This window comes from Bos indicus x Bos taurus, chromosome 3, assembly GCF_003369695.1.
Source record: "Bos indicus x Bos taurus breed Angus x Brahman F1 hybrid chromosome 3, Bos_hybrid_MaternalHap_v2.0, whole genome shotgun sequence".
Lineage (NCBI taxonomy): Eukaryota > Metazoa > Chordata > Mammalia > Artiodactyla > Bovidae > Bos > Bos indicus x Bos taurus.
In genome coordinates this window covers 23,118,661-23,138,020 of record NC_040078.1, presented here as the reverse complement: position 1 = coordinate 23,138,020, position 19,360 = coordinate 23,118,661, and the positions used below count along the sequence as shown (strand labels likewise).

The following is a 19,360-nucleotide window of genomic DNA, read 5'->3' as shown; positions in this document are numbered from 1 at the left end:
AGAGTTGGTTGCCTATATAGGGCTAGATCTTGGGTGAGACAGCTTGGTTTGGGATTTGGGGACTGTTTGGGAGGCAAAAATGATACCCCTAAAAGTGGACAAAATCTCTAAGGGAGAAAATGTGGAAAGAAAAAAATCAGAAGGCTAAGGACTACTTGTCATTTAAGCAATAGCATTAAAGAGCCAGGAAATTAAAAAACAATAACAACACAGAAGAGGCTAGAGGGATAGGAAAAGAACAAGGGATTACAGAGTTCAAGAGGAAATAGGGTTAATGTGAAGAAAGAAATACCTAGGTTGGATAAGAACACCTGTATTCATATTCAATTTTACTTTCCATAAAGTTTCTATTTAATTATCTTACATGATGAAAGAATCCAAGTAGACATCAAAAGCATGATTAAACACTAATCTAGAATCTGGTATCTGGTTCCCCTGTGCAAAATGGGGTCTTCCCTCATGGCTCAGGCAGTAAAGTATCCTCCTGCAATGCAGGAGATGTGGGTTCGATCCCTGGATCAGGAAGATCCTCTGAAGAAGGGAATGGCAACCCACTCCAGTATTCTTGCCTGGAGAATCCCATGGACAGAGGAGCCTGGCAAGTTACAGTCCATGGGGTCGCAAAGAGTCAGACATGACTGAGCGACTAAGCATGCATGCACATTCAAAATGGAGGTAATAATAACTAGGTTATTCCTCTAGAAGCTTAGACCAGGAAAAGGCCTTAAAAATCACCTGGTTTCAACTACTTCATTTTATAAAGGAGGACAGTTAGGCCTCTGGAGAAGTGTACTCCCAAGGTCATATAGTTATTTAGTAACAGAGCTGGAACCAGAAAAAGGATCTTTTTGAATTTTAGACTTTTCTCTTCCTCACTGTCTCTACCTAAGCCTAGATGACATTCATTTATTCTAAAAGCACCAATTTAATGGAAACAGCTAAATGCATTTTAAATGTGCATTTTTAAAAAAATGAAGACTATATTGTCTTAAGTTACTAGTGGTCTAGGTAAGAAATGTGTTGCTGCTTATCATTCATATCCATTCAAGAGAAAATGCTCAGTCATGTCTATCTCTCTGTGGCCCCCATGGACTGCAGCCTGCCAGCCACCTCTGTCCATGGGATTTCCCAGGCAAGAATACTGGAGTGGGTTGCCATTTCCTCCTCCAGGATTTGAGAGAATGCTCAGTTCTAATTGTGCCTCCTGAGTCCACTTTATTTTCTCCAACTTTTTTTATCTTTCAAAGCAAATTGCAAACGCAACTTCTAGTGGAAGCTTTCTTTCTCTCACCATCCCAGTTAAAATGAATCACTCTTTCTTCTGGGTTCCCATAGATTCAGTATTTTTCAAAGCTTCAGGACAAAATTTATTAGTAGGTCTTGAAATCAATTCCACCTGACCTGCCTCTTGAGAAATCTGTATGCAGGTCAGGAAGCAACAGTTAGAACTGGACATGGAACAACAGACTGGTTCCAAATAGGAAAAGGAGTACGTCAAGGCTTTATATTGTCACCCTGCTTATTTAACTTATATGCAGAGTACATCATGAGAAACGCTGGACTGGAAGAAATACAAGCTGGAATCAAGATTGCCGGGAGAAATATCAACAACCTCAGATATGCAGATGACACCACCCTTATGGCAGAAAGTGAAGAGAAACTAAAAAGCCTCTTGATGAAAGTAAAAGAGGAGAGTGAAAAAGTTGGCTTTAGCTCAACATTCAGAAAACGAAGATCGTGGCATCCAGTCCCATCACTTCATGGGAAATAGATGGGGAAACAGTGGAAACAGTGTCAGACTTTATATTTTTGGGCTCCAAAATCACTGCAGATGGTGACTGCAGCCATGAAATTAAAATACACTTACTCCTTGGAAGGAAAGTTATGACCAACCTAGATAGCATATTCAAAAGCAGAGACATTACTTTGCCAACAAAGGTTGGTCTAGTCAAGGCTATGGTTTTTCCTGTGGTCACATATGGATGTGAGAGTTGGACTGTGAAGAAGGCTGAGCGCTGAAGAATTGATGCTTTTGAACTGTGGTGTTGGAGAAGACTCTTGAGAGTCCCTTGGACTGTAAGGAGATCCAACCAGTCCATTCTAAAGGAGATCAGCCCTGGGATTTCTTTGGAGGGAATGATGCTGAAGCTGAAACTCCAGTACTTTGGCCACCTCATGCGAAGAGTTGACTCATTGAAAAAGACTCTGATGCTGGGAGGGATTGGGGGCAGGAGGAGAAGAGGACGACAGAGGATGAGATGGCTGGATGGCATCACTGACTCGATGGATGTGAGTCCGAGTGAACTCCGGGAGTTGGTGATGGACAGGGAGGCCTGGCGTGCTGCGATTCATGGGGTTGCAAAGAGTCAGACACGACTGAGCGACTGAACTGAACTGAACTGAAATCAGTTCAGTGGGTCACTCCCAAAAAGAGAAATGGAATAGAAAATATCAAAGTGCATCCATCCCACAAAGTGCTGGTTAACATTACTTTGGGGAATTTGTACTTCAGTTGTGTGTGTGTGTGTGCATGTACTGGATTTCAGTATGAAGTGTAAAAAGTTTAAATAACACAGGCCATAGCGTAAAACACATGCATACGTGCATGCTAAGCCACTTAAGTCATGTTAGATTCTTTGTAACTCTATGAACTGTAGCACCCCAGGCTCCTCTGTCCATGGGATTCTCCAGGCAAGAATACTGGAGTAGGTTGCCATGCCATCTTCCAGGGGATTAACCCACGTCTTTTACATCTGCTGCATTGGCAGTTGGATTCTTTATCACTCATGCCACCTGGGAAGCTCAAAACATATGCATCTATATCTATATGGCCACCTATCTCTTGGAAGGTTGGGACTGTCTTCATCTTTGTATCCCTCTTGTTCAGCGTATCACCTGCTGTGTACAAAGGGGATGTTTATTGGAATTATCATGTATAAAGAATTAGATGAATGAAGAGCAGGTAGTGTGGAGAGGAAATGACTACTTGAATTAAGTATAAACTTTTTGTTTTCTTTACTTTGAATGTTAATATTAAGTTGGTTTTTTTTTTTTTCACGCTAGTATTATTGCAACCGAGAACCTGCGTTTGGTATCTGTGCTGTGGAGTTGTCTCCCAGTCACCTTCAATGTCCTGTGTGGTGTGGTATAAATAATACTTCCTGCTAATGTTGCAGCTGTCATTCAAGGATCTTAAATTGCTTTAGGAGCAGGATCTGGTGATGAGTGCCTGGCTCCACTTGGCAGGTGCAGGAGTTAAGAACTAGTGACTGGGTGAAATCTCTGGGCTCCAGTCTGACGCCTCCCTTTATCACCTCCCACCCTCTTTTTCTCCCTCATCCCTTAGAGGGAGTAGCCTTTGACCCTGCCTCTTTGAGCTGGTGTAGCTGGTAGAGAGTGCAAAGATTTCACTGAACTGGAAGACTGCCTCTTTCTTTGGAGGTAGCTCAGGTGTGTGGACTTCCCAGTGGTAGTTCAGTGGTAAAGAATCTGCCTGCCAGTACAGGAAACACAGGTTTGATCCCTGGGTTGGAAAGATCTCCTGGAGAAGGAAATAGCAACCTATTCCAGTATCCTTGCCTAGGAAATCCCATGGACAGAGGAGCCATGGGGTCGCAGACAGTCAGACATGACTGAGCACGCATAGGCACGTACACACACATGCACACACGCAGGTGTAGGGGGAGGTGAGCAGGATAAGAAAGGTCATTTCTCTAACTGCCTCAAGGCTTGAAAGGTCCAGGGAGAAAACCTGGGAAGGAACTGATTAGAGATGAGCCTCTGGATATCAAAGGAAATTAGAAACCCCTCTGATGAGTCCTTCTTGAAGATTTGCACCTGATAGGAAGCGGGGGATATTCCATACATGGTCACCATTCTGTGGGCCATTTTGTAAACTTGCAATCCCACCATCACCTTGAATTACTCCCCTTCCCCATTTCCTGGGAGCTTCTGGGGGGTCAGCCCCCCTGTCTTTTAGGAGAAACTGTTAACTGCTTACAGTTGGGCCTGGGAGACTCTGCAAGAGTGAGAGCCGAGTCCTAGCTAGGAGTCAGGTTACACCACTTGTGTTTGAGTTCACGCAGCATGTTCCTCTGTCAGGGATTCCGCAAATATCTCCCGAGGTAAAAAAGGAAAGCGGGCGCGCTCCAGCACCCAGAGCAGCGAGCCCAGGCCCAAGTGCGGGAGGCAGCCAGCCGCCAGGGCCATGTCGCCGTAGCCCCGCAGTGTGGCCGCCGGCTCGCTTCATGCCGCGGTGCAGCTGCACCACGTTCCTGGGCTGAGGGGGGCAACCGGGCACGTGCTCCTCCCCATGGGTTGCCCACCATGTCTAATGGATATCGCACTCTGTCCCAGCACCTCAATGACCTGAAGAAGGAGAACTTCAGCCTCAAGCTGCGCATCTACTTCCTGGAGGAGCGCATGCAGCAGAAGTATGAGGCCAGCCGGGAGGACATCTACAAGCGGGTGAGTGCTGGGGGAGCTGCCACTCCGCTGGGGCGGCGAGGGGCCAGTGAGGACACATCAAGATGCTGGGGGTTGTTCCTATGTTCCTCCTCATGCTGTGCGAACGAGCGAGGGAGGCGGTTCCGGGCCGGCTGTGGTCACCTTCACGCCTTCTGACCTTGGACAACCCATTTCGCCTCTTTTATTTCCTGCTCTCCTACTCTGTAAAAATAGGGAGTGGGATTAAATCAGAGGCTCCCAAAGTCTGACCTGGAACTATGGAGAGCAGTCACCTTGGGAGCTGCTTTATAAGTATAGCTACATTCCTGACTCACCCCCAGGGATTCTGATTTAGTAAGGGAAGGGGAACTCAGAAACCAGCATTTTTAAACAACCCCTGGAGAAGACTGAAGCTGTAGTTTTTAAGTCCCATTCTCTGCTTAGAGCAGGGAGCCTTCTAGCTCTGGCTGGCGCATGGGGGCAGGAAATGATGCCATGGAGGAAAGGGCAGAGATGGAGGACATTTCTATTCCTTAAATCCATGATTTGTTTTTGAAGATGATTATTCAGATGAATTTCTAGGACAGAATGTTAGGCATTTTCATCTTTCGGAATAGTTCACCTTAGAGTGAAGAAAGGGTATTGATGGAATGAACAGCCTGTTGGCCTTGGGTGGGGTGTGAGAGGGAATGTCAGCTTCCCTGGAAGGGAGGGCCATCTTAATTGATGGGTGAGTGGGGTGGGGAAGGAAGACTGGGGGGATTGGCTGAGTTGAGGGTGAGGCAGCACCTTGGTAAGAGGACGTTAGGCTATGGTTTACAAGGATTAAGCTTCCACGCCACAATGTTAGTTTCCTTAGCTTCCTTAGTGTCTGGGCAAGCAGGAACTGAAGCGGCCTGAGTGACCTGGAGCTGATGGCCTCTGACTTTATCAGAGATCCTGAATCTCCAGCTGTTCACACCAGAAGACTGTATGAATATTATCATTATCTATGTGTGCCCTGTCCTGTTGAGAAGAAGGTTGGGATGCATTACAGGCTGCTAGATAATTCTTTGGATCAGAGGAATAACTGGTATCCATGAGACCCAAACCACTCTTTGGTAAATTCAACTATTATGAGCAGCTAAATCTGAGGCATTTAGCCCTATTTTATGTCTTTCCTGGATTGCTGTGTTTTAACCTGAATTTTCCTGAAATTGATCAGACTCATCTTTCATCTTTTATGTGGCTATATAGTGAGGTGGGCTTCCCTGGTGGCTCAGCTGGTAAAGAATCTGCCCTCAGTGCAGGAGACCTGGGTTGGGAAGATCCTCTGGAGAAGGGAAAGGCTACCCTTCTCCAGTAATCTGGCCTGGAGAATTCCATGGACTATAGTCGCAAAAAGTCAGATACAACTAAGCTACTTTCACTTTTGTGAGTGTGCCTCAGTGGAACTGCCAGAAGTGAAGGAGGATATTGCCAAGTGAGGGTTGGTAACAGAGGGAGGAAGAAGGGGAGCATGAGTAGCAGTGTTTGCCTTGGAGTAGGAATAGTGAATAAATTTGCTCACTGTGCAGAGAAAGGAAAATTTTCCTACTAACTGTCTCTAAAGCAAGGCAGAAGGAAGGGACAATTTCTTAGATAATTTTTCTTAGAGAAATCCTTTCTTAGAATTTTTTTTAGCTTGAATCAAGTGACTGCTTGAGTCATTTCATCTCATTTAGTCTCACCCTCTGCTCTGCAATAGCTAAGGAGACAGTCTTCAGGGAAACTTTGGGTCTGTGTGAGAGGGCACCATTGCTTTCCTGGAGAAGTGTGATTAAGATTATAGTGACTTGTTAGGCGGTCCAATGGTTAGGACTCTGTGCTTCCCATCCCTGGTTGGGGAACTAATATCCCACAAACCATGTGGTGCAACCAAAAACAAAAAAAAAATGATTATAGAAGCTGCATGGGAGCATGGTCCGGGGGTAAGAGAACATGGTCACATGCAGAAGTGACAACCCTTTTGTTAGACTCCAGTATTGCCATGAGGTTTCTCAGGTGGTGCTAGTGGTAAAGAATCTGCCTGCCAGTTAAGGAAATGTAAGAGACGTGGGTTTGATCCCTGGATGGGGAAGATCCCCTGGAAGAGGGCATGGCAACCCACTTCAGTATTCTTGCCTGGAGAATCCCATGGACACAGGAGCCTCGGGGGCTACAGTCCATGGGGTCGCAAAGAGTTGGACACGACTGAAGCAACTTAGCACGCGCACACAATACCATGAGTCCCACTCAGGTGGTAAAAATGGCCCTATCTCTTTTTGGTCATAAAAACAGAGTAATCAGGCAGCTGCTGGCCTCATATAGTTTGGGGAATCTTAAACCTTGTGGGGTCACAAAGGGACTAACACAGTTAAATGTGAAACACATGCATGGGAATATCGGAGGGTGAGATTAAAAGAACCAAACTGCTCCGTTTTTAAATATCATAATAACTATTACTGCTACTGCTGCTAAGTCACTTCAATCATGTCCGACTCTGTGCGACCCCATAGATGGCAGCCCCCCAGGCTCCCCCATCCCTGGGATTCTCCAGGCAAGAACACTGGAGTGGGTTGCCATTTCCTTCCCCAATGCATGAAAGTGAAAAGTAACAGTGAAGTCGCTCAGTCATGTCCGACCCTCAGCGACCCCATGGACTGCAGCCTTCCAGGCTCCTCCATCCATGGGATTTTCCAGGCAAGAGTACTGGAGTGGGGTGCCATTGCCTTCTCCGAATAACTATTACTACTAGTAGGCATACAACTACTGCCTACTTGAGTATTCTGTACTCCCTCCTTTCACTTCTCATCATACCTCTTATTCCTTTCACCTGTCAGATCACTCATCCCATTTTGCTGTGATTATTTGGGAAGCACCAACAGCTTAGGTTAACATGCCCTCATTTGGGAAGCAGAACACATAAAGCCTTTATCATCATTAATATCATAGTTGAAATTAGCTTATCACACTTTGTAGTGATGAGGGACTGATAGAAATCAGGAGAGTTCCACTTTGACAGAAGGATAAAGGATTAGAAAACCAGAAATCAGGAGCCCTGGACAACCAGAGACCTGGGTGAGTTACTTAGCCCTTCTGAGCCTCTTCCAGTTCCTGCAGAACTGGCATTAAGAGTAATACACAGCACCATAGGCACTGAAGGTTATCGGTTGAGAATATGAATAAATAGCCACCATAATGATTAAATAAGATATATCAAAGCACTTTGTGAACTTTATCGCATTATGCATATATGAGAGGGCAGTAGTTGTATGCCTACTAGTAGTAATAGTTACTATGATATTTAAAAATGAAGCAGTTTGGTTCTTTTAATCTCACCCTCACATATTCCCATGCGAATGTTTCCCATTTAACCGTGTTAGTCCCTGTGTGACCCCACAAGGTTAGGACCATGAATTAGCAGCCATGTTGGCAGAGACAAGGAGAGTGATATGTGATGCGTCACATGGTAAGTCAGGTAGTTCAGATAAGAATTTAGAACCCTGTTCTGTGGCTAAACTTAGCTTGATTTTTCTTTAGTGTTGAAAGGACTCTTCTTTGAATATAGTAAAAGCATTAAATCATACTCAACTAAGTTAATCTGAATTAACTTGGGTGTTGTATGCATGGTTCACTTAAAGAAAACTAGTATTTGTGAAACATGTAAGAAAATTCTATTGTGAATAGGAATTATTTTGTCATTTTACATATAGTTTACTATGGCAAACTTTTGAGTTAGTTGTACTGAAGAGTAAAAAATACTGTCTTAGAGACAAGCAAGCATTTCACCATGGTGACTATAGGGAACGGAAGTATGAGAAACTTTAGGAGAAAAGGACTAGAGAGAGGGTTCTGTCTTTCTCTTTCCAAGTAGTAAGTCCTCCTTTATGTAGCTAATTGAGGGAGAGACTGAAGTAGATATACACAATTCTTAATTGTAAAGGAAGCTACAAGGCTGTTTAATTTTAAGAGAAGTTGTAAGAGTTAGTTATATAAAAACCTAAAAGTATCAACTTCAAGGCAAGTAAATGTAAAAGGAGTTAAGGGTTTCTCTCTTTCAAGCTGTTCAGAGAATTAAGAAATAAAATAGTATTAAATTAAACATAAGAATTGGTTCTGTGAGACTGGCTACTGTTTGTTGAGTGTTTAAGTTAAACTACCTTTAACTTTTGTAAATGACTAGACACACAGGAGGAGGCTGTGTACCCTCAGCACAGAACAACTGGGGCATGTACCTACATGATTAGATGCCACCGCCCCCTCATGGTTGCATATATTAATTGTAGGTTTAGAGTATGGGGTAGACAATATCTAAAGCACCGAAGGGAGAGATCATTGCAGTACACAGAGCTCCTGATTCTGAAGCAAAGTCAAGTCAGAAAACTGTAAGTGGTCTACAGCTGAGCATGGCCCACTCCCAGGGAGACTGGCGTGTTAGCATTTCTGAACTGCAGCTGCTCTGGTAAATAATTTCTGGGCGGCATCTTGGCGAACTTCCTCGTTGCTGTTGATTATCTAATCCTGCACCTTCTCATGATAGCCAAGTGTTCTGCCACTAGAAATATGCCCAACCCTGGAATTTATGAAATCCACTGCTGTGTGGTAAACACCCAATCCCCAAACAGCACACTAAAACCTCCATCCACTGTGTTTTGCCACATGATGACTACTTACTTGTTAAGCTTGTTTGAATTTATTATTATTCAAGGTCATTTTTAAAAAGACTTAAGGTTTCCATTCTAAGAATGGAATTTAAAATCTGACAAGGTCAGATCCTGTTGCTTAGAAATTGAATGTTATCATCCTGGACCAAATAGAGTCTGTGTTGAATGTGACATAATTCATGTTGGAAGTTAAAGTGGTTTTGGCCTTTAGGATAGGAGTTGAAAGAGTTGTGTTCTCTTGTTTTGTGGGCTTTAAACTGCCTGACTTCTTTGAGCTGTGGTTTCTCTTCTTTTGAGACTGGATATTTTTCCTGAGAATACTTTGATGTTTATACATAGCTTATTTCTGCAGCCAGGTTTTTAAAACAGCCCACTGACTTTACTTGCCTACCAAATTTTTATCATCCCTGCTCTTCTGCCGTCACTGAGTGCAGTTGCTAAGAGTCAGGAACAAGACACACTTGAGATGAAATCTTGGTTCTACCACTGGCTATATAAATACTAGAATTTATCTTTGCTGAAGGGGGTGTTGTAATACTTTCTATCTTACAGGGTCTGAAGGAGGATCCTATGAGCCTATTAGTTGAAATCAGCACAATGCCTATCACACGGTAGTAAGCCGTCATGTAATTTTTGCTGCTGCTGTGACAAACTGAGAGATGGCAAAGTTATCCACATCAGTCCAATTACTGAACATGTTCAATTTGGACCATTTTTTATTCCAAATCAGTTTGTTCATCCTCAGTAGTAGACTCGGGACCGTTTGTCTCAATTCTTCATTTTAGTTTGCCCAAGTATAAATAACACTATGTAATCCAAGTGTCTTTGTAGCAGCAAAGTTACTGGCACCCTCAAATATGAATGTTTCTTTAAAAAAACCCAGGAAACAAGAAAGGCTGAGTTTGTTAAGTTTTTAAATAAAATATTTTAGTCATAATACAAAGTCCTTTGCTTTCACAGAAACTATTATTATAACTATGATTGGTTATAATTAAAAATTTTTTATCATCTTTGTAGTTTGGCCTGGTTCTAAATTCAGCTTATTTAGTTTATTTTTTAAGACCTATGTTTCTTTTTAATGGAGATATAATTAACATTGCATTAGTTTCAGGTGTACAACATAACAATCCTATATATATAGATAGATATATATACACACACATATATATCATGAGATGATCACCACAGTAAATCTAGTTCACATCCATCACCCCACATTTGTTGTTACTGTTCAGTCCTCAGTCGTTTCCGACTCTTTGTGACCTCATGGACTGCAATACACCAGACTTCCCTGTCCTTCCCCATCTCCCGAAGTTTGCTCAAACTCATGTCCATTGAGTCGGTGATGCCATCCAACCATCTCATCCTCTGTCGTCCCCTTCTCCTCCTGCCCTCAATCTTTCCCAGCATCAGGGTCTTTTCCAGTGAGTTGGTTCTTTGCACCAGGTGGCCAAAGTATTGGAGCCTCAGCTTCAGCAACAATCCTTCCAATGAATATTCAGGGTTGACTTCCTTTAGGATTGACTGGTTTGGTCTCCAGTCAATCAGCCCACATAGTGATACTTTTTTTCCTTATATGAGAATCTCAAGATTTACTGTCTTTATTGGATTTCTTTTTGGCTCAATGACTAATTTTCTTTGGTCCTAACATGATGTCTTTAGGTTTTGGGAAATGTGATGAGTAATAGTGTACGTACAGACTAGGCCCCCAAAAGTTCAGTGAAGTCCCAAGGAGCTCCATCAGGCCATATAATTTAGGAACCTTGACTTGAACCAATGGAAGGTGATTACAGAAAGACAAGTATCTTTGAGGGATATAAAAATGTAGGGACAGAAGTTTTAGACTCAGAATACTTGAATTCTGACTCCACCTTTCTCCCACTACATCTCCTTGGCCTGGTTCTTAACTTCATTGAAACTTGTTTCCTAAGAGGGAGGCATGAATTCCTGTCCTGCCCTGCTCCCTATATGTGGACTTGTTTAATGTGTTAGATGTTCGAACACTGTAAAGCATTATTGCTACCCTGCATACCTGGAGAGTGTATACCTTCTCGGATTACTGTCTAAAGTGACTGTTGCAGCTGCTGTTGCAGAGTGAGTGGTTTTCTTATATTTAACAGAGCTGACTCTGTCTTCTTTTTATAGTTGGATACCTTGTTTAGTCAGCTGCTAAGTTTTTTCCCCCTGTATTTTACTTATGTGAACTTTAAGAAATACGTATAGTAAGGAAGGGGGAAAGGTGAATAAAGAGAGAGAAATAAGGGCTACTTTGGCCAAACTATTTTTAAACACTTCTGTAGAAGTCTGGTATGAACACAGTCTGTGTGTGCTGACTCCTCACTCTGCTTTCTGAGGTTCTTGAAGCCTTGCTTGTGATTTCCTCTTTGAGGGAGTAGAAGTAGGAAGAAATTAGGGAGACTTCATTCATTAAATAGTTGTAACCAGTATTTTTGTTTTTGGTTAAAATTTTTAAAACTTCACCCCCTTTAAAATGGCTTTGGTAAAAACCAAACAGAGACAGAAAATAGCATGTGTTGGTCAGGATGTGGAGAAAGTGGGAACCCTGTGTATAGCTGCTTGGGAATGGGAAATGGTGTCACTACTGTGGAAAACAGTGTGACAGTTTTTCAAAAAATTGAACATAGAATTATTATATGATGCAGCGATTCCAATTCTAGGTATATACCCAAAGTAAGTGAAAGTAGGGACTTGAACAGATCTTTGTACATCCACATTCATAGCAGCACCTTTCACATTAGCCAAAAGGTAAAAGCAACCTAAATATCCATTGACAGATAAATGGATAAACAAAATGTTGTGTATACATACCATGGAATATTGCCTAGCCAAGGAAGGAAGCTCTGACACATGAATGAACTTAAAGGATGTTATACCAAGTAAAATAAACTAGTCACAAAAGGATAAATATATGATTTTACTTATTGTAGGACCCAGAGCAGTCAGATTCATAGAGACAGAGAATGGTGGTTGCCAGGGACTGTGGGGAGGTAGGGAATTGGGGGTTTATTGTTTAATGGATATAAACCCGGGGGAAAAGTTCTGGAGATGGTTGGTTATACAGTATTAATGTATTTAATGTCACTGAACTGTATGCTTAAAAATGGTTAAAATAGCAAGTTTTATATTAAGTATATTTTCCACTTAATTTTTTAAAAGCAACTCTCCCATAATTGTCACAGTCCCTTTAAAATTTTGTGAAATCCCTAACAAAAATAACTTTTTCCCCTGGTTTTTGCATAACACAACTCTTCTCATTTTTAAGAGCTCTTAATTAGATGTCATAATACTTTGAAGAGTTTTGGGAAGAGAAATTTTGTTCCTTTGAATATTTAAGACTTATTCTTTCAACCACTAGGAAACAAATCTAAAACTAAATCTGAAGCCTCATTTAATTTTAAACCACTTTCAACTAGCTTCTTAACTATGTCCATATAATTTATACTTCTACATGATCTTATCACGAAGCCACTTCTTCTTAGCTATGTGTATTCATGTTTACACACTGATAAAAGCAGCATGATATAGTTGAAAAAATAGACATTTTAAATTCCCATCTCAAATGTTTACTTTGTTTATATTATCACCTTAGCCATTCATTTACTCATGTCTGTACACATTCGTTCAGGATTTCAAATATCTACTGACTACTGTATGCCAGTGCTACTATGCTAAGTACTGGTGGAGAAAGTTATCAATAAATACATAAAAATGGTATAATAAGGGCTACCATAGAGGTATGTACCAATTGTTCTATAATACTAAGGATGATAATTAATTTCTCCAAGAAAGTCCTTGCCAAGCATGTGAAGTTTGCATTGAATCGTAAGAAATAATAGAACAAGGAATGGGATAAAGCATTTCAGGCAGAAGAAACAGTATTTACAAGGGCATAGAAGTTTAAAAAGGGGATTGGTGGCTCAGACAGTAAAGAGTCTGCCTGCAATTTGGGAGAACTGGGTTTGATCCCTGGATTGGGAAGATCCCCTGAAGAAGGAAATGGCAACCCACTCCAGTATTCTTGCCTGGAAAATCCCATACTCAGGGGAGCCTGGTGGGCTATAGCCTGGCAGAGTTGCAAAGAGTCAGACATGACTGAGCGACTAACACTCTGAAAGCATGAAAAAGCATTGCATGCTTAGCACACTTCAGATCTTTCAATATGAATAGAACTTGTGGTGGTTTAAGATGAGACTGGAAAGGTAAGCAGGAGACAGATAATGGGAGCTTTGGATTCATCCATTCATGCATTAATAAACATTATTTTGGCACCTACTATATTCCAAGTACTGTGCTAGAAGTTGGGGCTTCAAACATGCATAAGACACAAGTGATAACAGAGTCTGATAGGAGGCAGTGATAGAGATCGTATGAGTATAAAGAACTCAAATGAGGCCTCTCTAACCCAGCTGAATAGAATAGACTGAAGGAAAATCTACAAAGGATTCATTGAGGACCCCTGAGCTTTGTCTTCAAAGGAGAGTAAGCATTGGTTAGTCAGTGGGAGAGAGGAGGTGGTAAAAGCAAAGAAGCAAAAGCTTAAAGACAAGAAACCACATAGTATGTGTGTGTATGGAGAATTCTAAGTGGTCTTTTGTTGCTAAATTCGAGTTCTCAACGTACAATGAGGCTGAAGGGTATGATGGACATAATCCTTTGTGCTGCTTTAAAGACTGTAGACTTCATCCTGAGGAGAGCAGGTAGGAAGTCATTTATGGGCCTTAATGTTGAGACAGTCCAAAAGTGGGTTGGAAAAGAATTTCCAGACACAGAGCAGTTCAGAAGGGAGTGAGTTTATTAAGAACAAAGAGCAGAGATAATGTGGGCACTTCGATCACAGCGGGCCAACCTCCTGACAGATCAGGGAAAGTCGATGCTTTTCATAGGTTAGTAGGCAGTTTTTGTAGCCTCTGGACAAAATTCCTGCTGGAAGGTTGGCATTAGGTGATTGGTTAGGGCACTACTGGATGACTACTGGAGTGGGCATTTTTGCCTAATTTGGAGTCAGGAAGCCTGCTGATCACCAGGGCTTTTGGCAACAGTTACAGAGGGCTCAGTCAGCTTCAGAGGTGACCTTGGCTCTGGGCTCTGGTTCTGTGGCCTTGGTACAAGGCCTCGCACCTGTGGCCTTGGGGCAGGACTCCATACTTAAGCAGGAAACATGCTAGATCCTTCTGGTGGGAGAGGAAGATGGATTCAAGGATGATAAGGCAGGAAGTCAGGAGAACAGAGAGACCAACCAAGAGATGATGTGGGCCTAGATGAAGGCCGTGGCAGTAGGAATGGAGGGGAGGGAGCTGGTCTGTGAAATGTTTGGGAGGTAAAATATCTGTAGGACTTGGTAATGGAAGAGAGTGGAGGGAAAGGAACCAAGAAGACAGCCAGGTTTCTGGCTTTGACAAGTTGCTTTTTCTGGGTCTCTGGTTCTTAATGTATAAAATGTGTGGGCCAGACTGGGATTGACACTGACATCTCTCCCAGCTCTGCAGTTCTGTGATTTTGAGCAGCCAAATCTTTGGATACTCTCACCCTAGCTAAGATAGCCACTTCCCTTCTCCCAGTCCCCCTGATGCTGACTCAGGAAGTAAGGTGCCAGTAGAACTGAGATGGCTTTAAGACTGCCAGCCAATGTCAGGAAAACCTAGTGCTGTTACCAGGTAGCTGCAGTTATAATTAGCCCAGTTGCTAGGGAAAAATTGAGATTCAGTAATCATGGACTGCCAGAAACAGCTTTTCCCAACTGGATGAATTTGTTTGCAAGAACAAAGAGGATATGGATGGAATGTTTTTAATATGCTTTTGGAGAATTCAGTTTTTGCCCAGAATATGTTAAAAGCAGAAAATAGGTTTGTGCTTGGGTTACTTAACATCTTGTCTGTGGTAGTGAGTGGATCTGAAAATTCTGCTTTGGTATATATTTGGAAAGCTGGAAAATTACTTTCACTTGAAGGGAGATAAATAAGAACATAGAATCACAGTTTAGAGTTGTAAAAGATCCTGGAGATAACCCCCTTCACATTTTAGGAAGGCTTTTTATTTTAAAATAACTTTAGACATACAGAATAGTTGCAAAAATATAGAGTTCCTATATACTGTATTTACTTTGAGGGCAGGAGGAGAAGGGGGTGACACAGGATGAGATGGTTGGATGGCATCTCTGACTCAGTGGACTTGAGTTTGAACAAACTCCAGGAGATAGTAAAGGACAGGGAAGCCTGGCATGTTCTAGTCATGGGGTTGCAAAGAGTTGGACATGACTTAGCAACTGGACAACAACAACAGCTTTCCCAAATGAATAAATCTTTTATTTTAAATGTAATGAGGCTGAGGCCCAGAATGGTAAAGTAACTTGCCTAAGATCACACAGCAACTTAACCATCAGGTTGAACCTAGAATCCATGAGGCCTTGCTTCCTGTTCAGGCACTTGCAATGACTTTCTTGGCCTTCAGCAAAAGCTCAAGGAATCTATATGCTTATCAGAAGTTTAGACTTTCTTTCCTTTTATATTACTGGCCTAAAATAGAGTATATACAGCAGAAGCAAGAGTTCTTCACTGATAATTGATTCTGTATCCTGTGCCTGCTATCAAAAGAAAATATTTAGTTATTCAGCCTACATACCCCTTCTGGAGGCATTTCATTATTATATGTTTCCAAAAGCCATTGGGAACTTTGACGGCAGGAGGCAGTGGGTTATGCTTCCTCCTCTGGCCCCTGCCATCTCATCTAAGCAAATTCAGCCTCCCAGAGAAATGAGGCTCTGTTGACCATGGAGAAGGTACTGAGCAGGGGGCTGGTGCAAACTGGAAAGGGGCCTACCCTATCATGTTAGGTAGCAGCTAATCCACCCACACACTGAAAGACAGCAATCTGGCTTGGTACATGCTGTTCTGTAGAGAGCTAAGTAATAGTCAGTTGGCTCTTTGCCAGGCAACTTTAGAAAAGACTTTGGGCTGCACTGGGCAGTTATCATCCCTGTTATTTGGAAACTTGGCTCCAAGAGGTTGGGAGTGAATGAAAGGCACCGGCTGCCTTGTCACGCCAGCTTTTCATCTCTCACCCTCATATAAGGTCCCACTGGCATGCAGGGCAGGATTCTACCTCTTTCTGTACACAGAGCCTTAGCCACATGGATGGAGGCTTGAGGAGGAAGCCCTCCTCTGAGGCCCTGGGGTGGGTGGAGTGAGGCTGTCAGCATAAACACTATGACCTGGAGCTACCAAAAGAGGTTCTGGGCACTGTCTGAATGCCTGAAGTAGGCTAGTCCTTCTGGGTCACTTTTCTTTGATAGATTTCAGAGCTTCTTCCTGAGGTGTCATAGGTGACATGCCACTCCGAGACATACTCCCATCAGACTCCTCTATCCCGATTCTCTCTAGTCAAGCTCCGTACAAACATAACCCTTGTCCTTCCCACCCAGCACAACTCAATTGATGTCATGATGTGTTGCCATCACTCTGTTTTACAGTCAGGAGCAGCAGAGTCCAGAGCTGGATCCTAGAGTCTTCCTGGCACAGAACTCAAACAATGGTGCTGGACCTCTGGGGCTTGGAGGAGGAGAACCCTTAGAGGCAGGAAGCAGTATCCATTGAAGTCTTAATTTTCTCTCCCATCCCTTCCAAGCTATGAGATTATGGAGAAACTCAGGTTGCTGCCAAACCATTTGAAGACTCAGAGAACTCGGAGTCAGAATAGTAGTACTGTTCCCTGTCAGTCTCTCCAAAGCTGGGGGTGAGAGTAGAGAGGTTCCTTAAGCTATGGAAAGCTTGGTTTGTAGGAGTCACTTGGGGGCTTGCCTGAACTGCTGCCGGTGGAGGGTGATGATCAGTTAGAACACCACCTCATGCCTTCTCTACCTTCCTTTGACGCTCAGGGCTCACTTCCTAATTCTCTCTTCCCTCATTCCTCTCCTGTTCTCCCTACTTCTTCAAGGTGTCCAAGTATGTCACCAGTGTCTAAGGGTCTTGATAGGCTGTGCTTAGTTGCTCAGTCATGTCCGACTCCTTGTGACCTCATGGATTGTAGCCTGCCAGGCTCGTTTGTCCATAGGGATTCTCCAGGCAAGAATACTAGAGTGGGTTGCTGTGTCCTCCTCCAGGGGATCTTCTCAACCAGGGACCCAACTCTTACGTCTACCTGCATACACATAGAAAATAAATGCTAAATGCTTTGCTTTAAACCCTATGGAGGAGGGAGTCTATTTAGTATTTACTATGCATCAGCCACTATGCTATGCACTTTACATATATTTAATCCCAACTGCATAATAGCCCTATGAAGTTAGTGTCTTGTCCCGTTTTCACAGGACCAAATTTGCCATTAATAACCTCAGGGGAGTATACCTGATATCCTAGCAGCTGCATGGCCTAAATTCAGTTAATAAGCAAGGTCTTGGCACATCCTTTAGAATCTAAAGTTAGTTACTCATTCAAATGCAAATGATTTTTTTTTTTTTTTGGTGAATAACTCTACATTGTATTAAGGTCTAACTAAAGAGAAAAGAAAGATCTCTGGTGAAATGCTATCCATGTTCATGGTGCTTTTCACTACGATTGTGGCAGGAAGTGGTGGCATTGTCTCATTGATGTGTCTGCCCTAAAAGGTGGCATTGACCTTGTTTTACTTGCTAAACAGGTACCAATTGCCATGTGGAACATAATAGAAACTGGGCTGTCCTTATCCCCGTACACTGCCCTATCAGACTTGAGCTGCCTGGTATAGACCTCCAGAAATTCAGAGGAAATTGGGAAATAGTCAAACTTAAAAAATAAAAAATTAGGCTTATGATAATAGGGCAGTGGAATTGGGATTTTTAATTTGAAGAAGATCAGACTCAGAGGTCACCTAAGAGTAAATTTTAGAAGCCTCGGTATGTGACAGTGATTAGCTATGCTATGTCTCTGCAAGAATAAGAATACTTGGTCCTAGTTGAAATCTAAGCATTAGTCCTCATTCATTTGAAAATATTTAGGAATACCTGCTATGTTCCAGGCGCTACGGGAGGTGATTGGAATATATTTATATTAATATATACAGTTTGTGTGTATATATGTATATGTATATATTTACATGTAAATGAACAAAACAGATTAGCATTTCTGCCCTCATGGAATTTATATTCTACTGTGAGGAAACAGACAATAAATAATAAATCTTAAATAACACACGTAGAATGCTAGAAAGTGACAAGTTCTCATGGTGGGGTAAAAGTAGAATACGGGAGTTAAAAAGCATAAGAGTAGAGGGCAGATTACAGCATTAAAGTGTGGTCAGGAGAGGCCACATTTAGAAATTGATTTTTAAAACATATACATATTTATTATTTCACAGTTTACATGAGTCAGTAGCTCAGGCACAGCTTTTTTTTTTTTTTTTTAATATTTATTTGGCTGCACTGGGTCTTAGTTATAGCGGCATGCAGGATCTTGTTCCGTGACCAGGGATGGAACTTGGGTCCCCTGCATTGGGAGCATGGAGTCTTAGCCACTGGGCCACCAGGGAAGTCCTCATGCACAGTTTAGCCAACTTGCCTGCTTAGGGCTTCACTAGGCTACAATCAAAGAACTGGCCAGTCTGAATTCTCATCTGGAGGCTTGACTAGGGAAGAATCTGCCTCTGAGCTCACTCGAGTTGTTGGCAGAATTTATTTCCTTGTAGGATTAAGGGCTCAGACTTCTTGCTGGATCTTGGCTAGAGCTGCCCACAGTTCTTTGAAGCCTTGTATTGTTCCTTGCCATGTGGACTTTCCCCACATGTTTGCTTACTTCATCAAGTCAGCAAGGAGAAGCTCTAGGGGAAGTCAGTCACCTTTGCCGTATGCTATTGGTTGAAAGCAAGTTATACACCCTGCCAAACTTCGAGGGGTGGGGATTACACAAAAGCATGAACATGAAGGCAGGGATCATGGGGAGCCCTGTTAGAGTCTGTCCACCACGTGATCCTTCCATACCTTTTTGTGACTTTGTTTTACAGATATGAGATGGGATGGGGAGTCAATAAACACAAGAATGACCAATGGAGGAAGATTTATGCCTGTGTTTTACAGTTGAAGCATTTACAGCCCTTAAGGCTGACCTGAGGCAGTGCCTCCACCTCACTGGTGGTCCTGGTGCTGAGCTCCTTACTCACCCTTTGTATTTGGCTATTTGCATGGCCATATCCTTTTTCAGTTCTGTTTTCCTTTCATCTTTTTGTTTAAATCAACTTAATAAAGTGTACAGTTTGAATTTTAA

At 42.5% G+C, this 19,360-nt stretch overlaps 1 protein-coding gene across 16 annotated transcripts in view; it reads left to right on the top strand.

The window, feature by feature from the left end:
* Nucleotides 1–19,360, top strand: part of PDE4DIP (phosphodiesterase 4D interacting protein) — a 238,549-nt gene that overhangs the window by 87,291 nt on the left and 131,898 nt on the right. For 9 of the 16 annotated variants that reach the window (XM_027535547.1, XM_027535530.1, XM_027535485.1 and 6 more), the window contains one exon: nt 4,357–4,467. In XM_027535547.1, coding sequence (XP_027391348.1) covers nt 4,357–4,467 — 111 coding nt within the window. Of the gene's footprint in view, nt 1–4,145; nt 4,468–19,360 lie in introns of those variants that run through there. The other 7 variants (XR_003509966.1, XM_027535539.1, XM_027535540.1 and 4 more) reach the window with 4 other exon arrangements.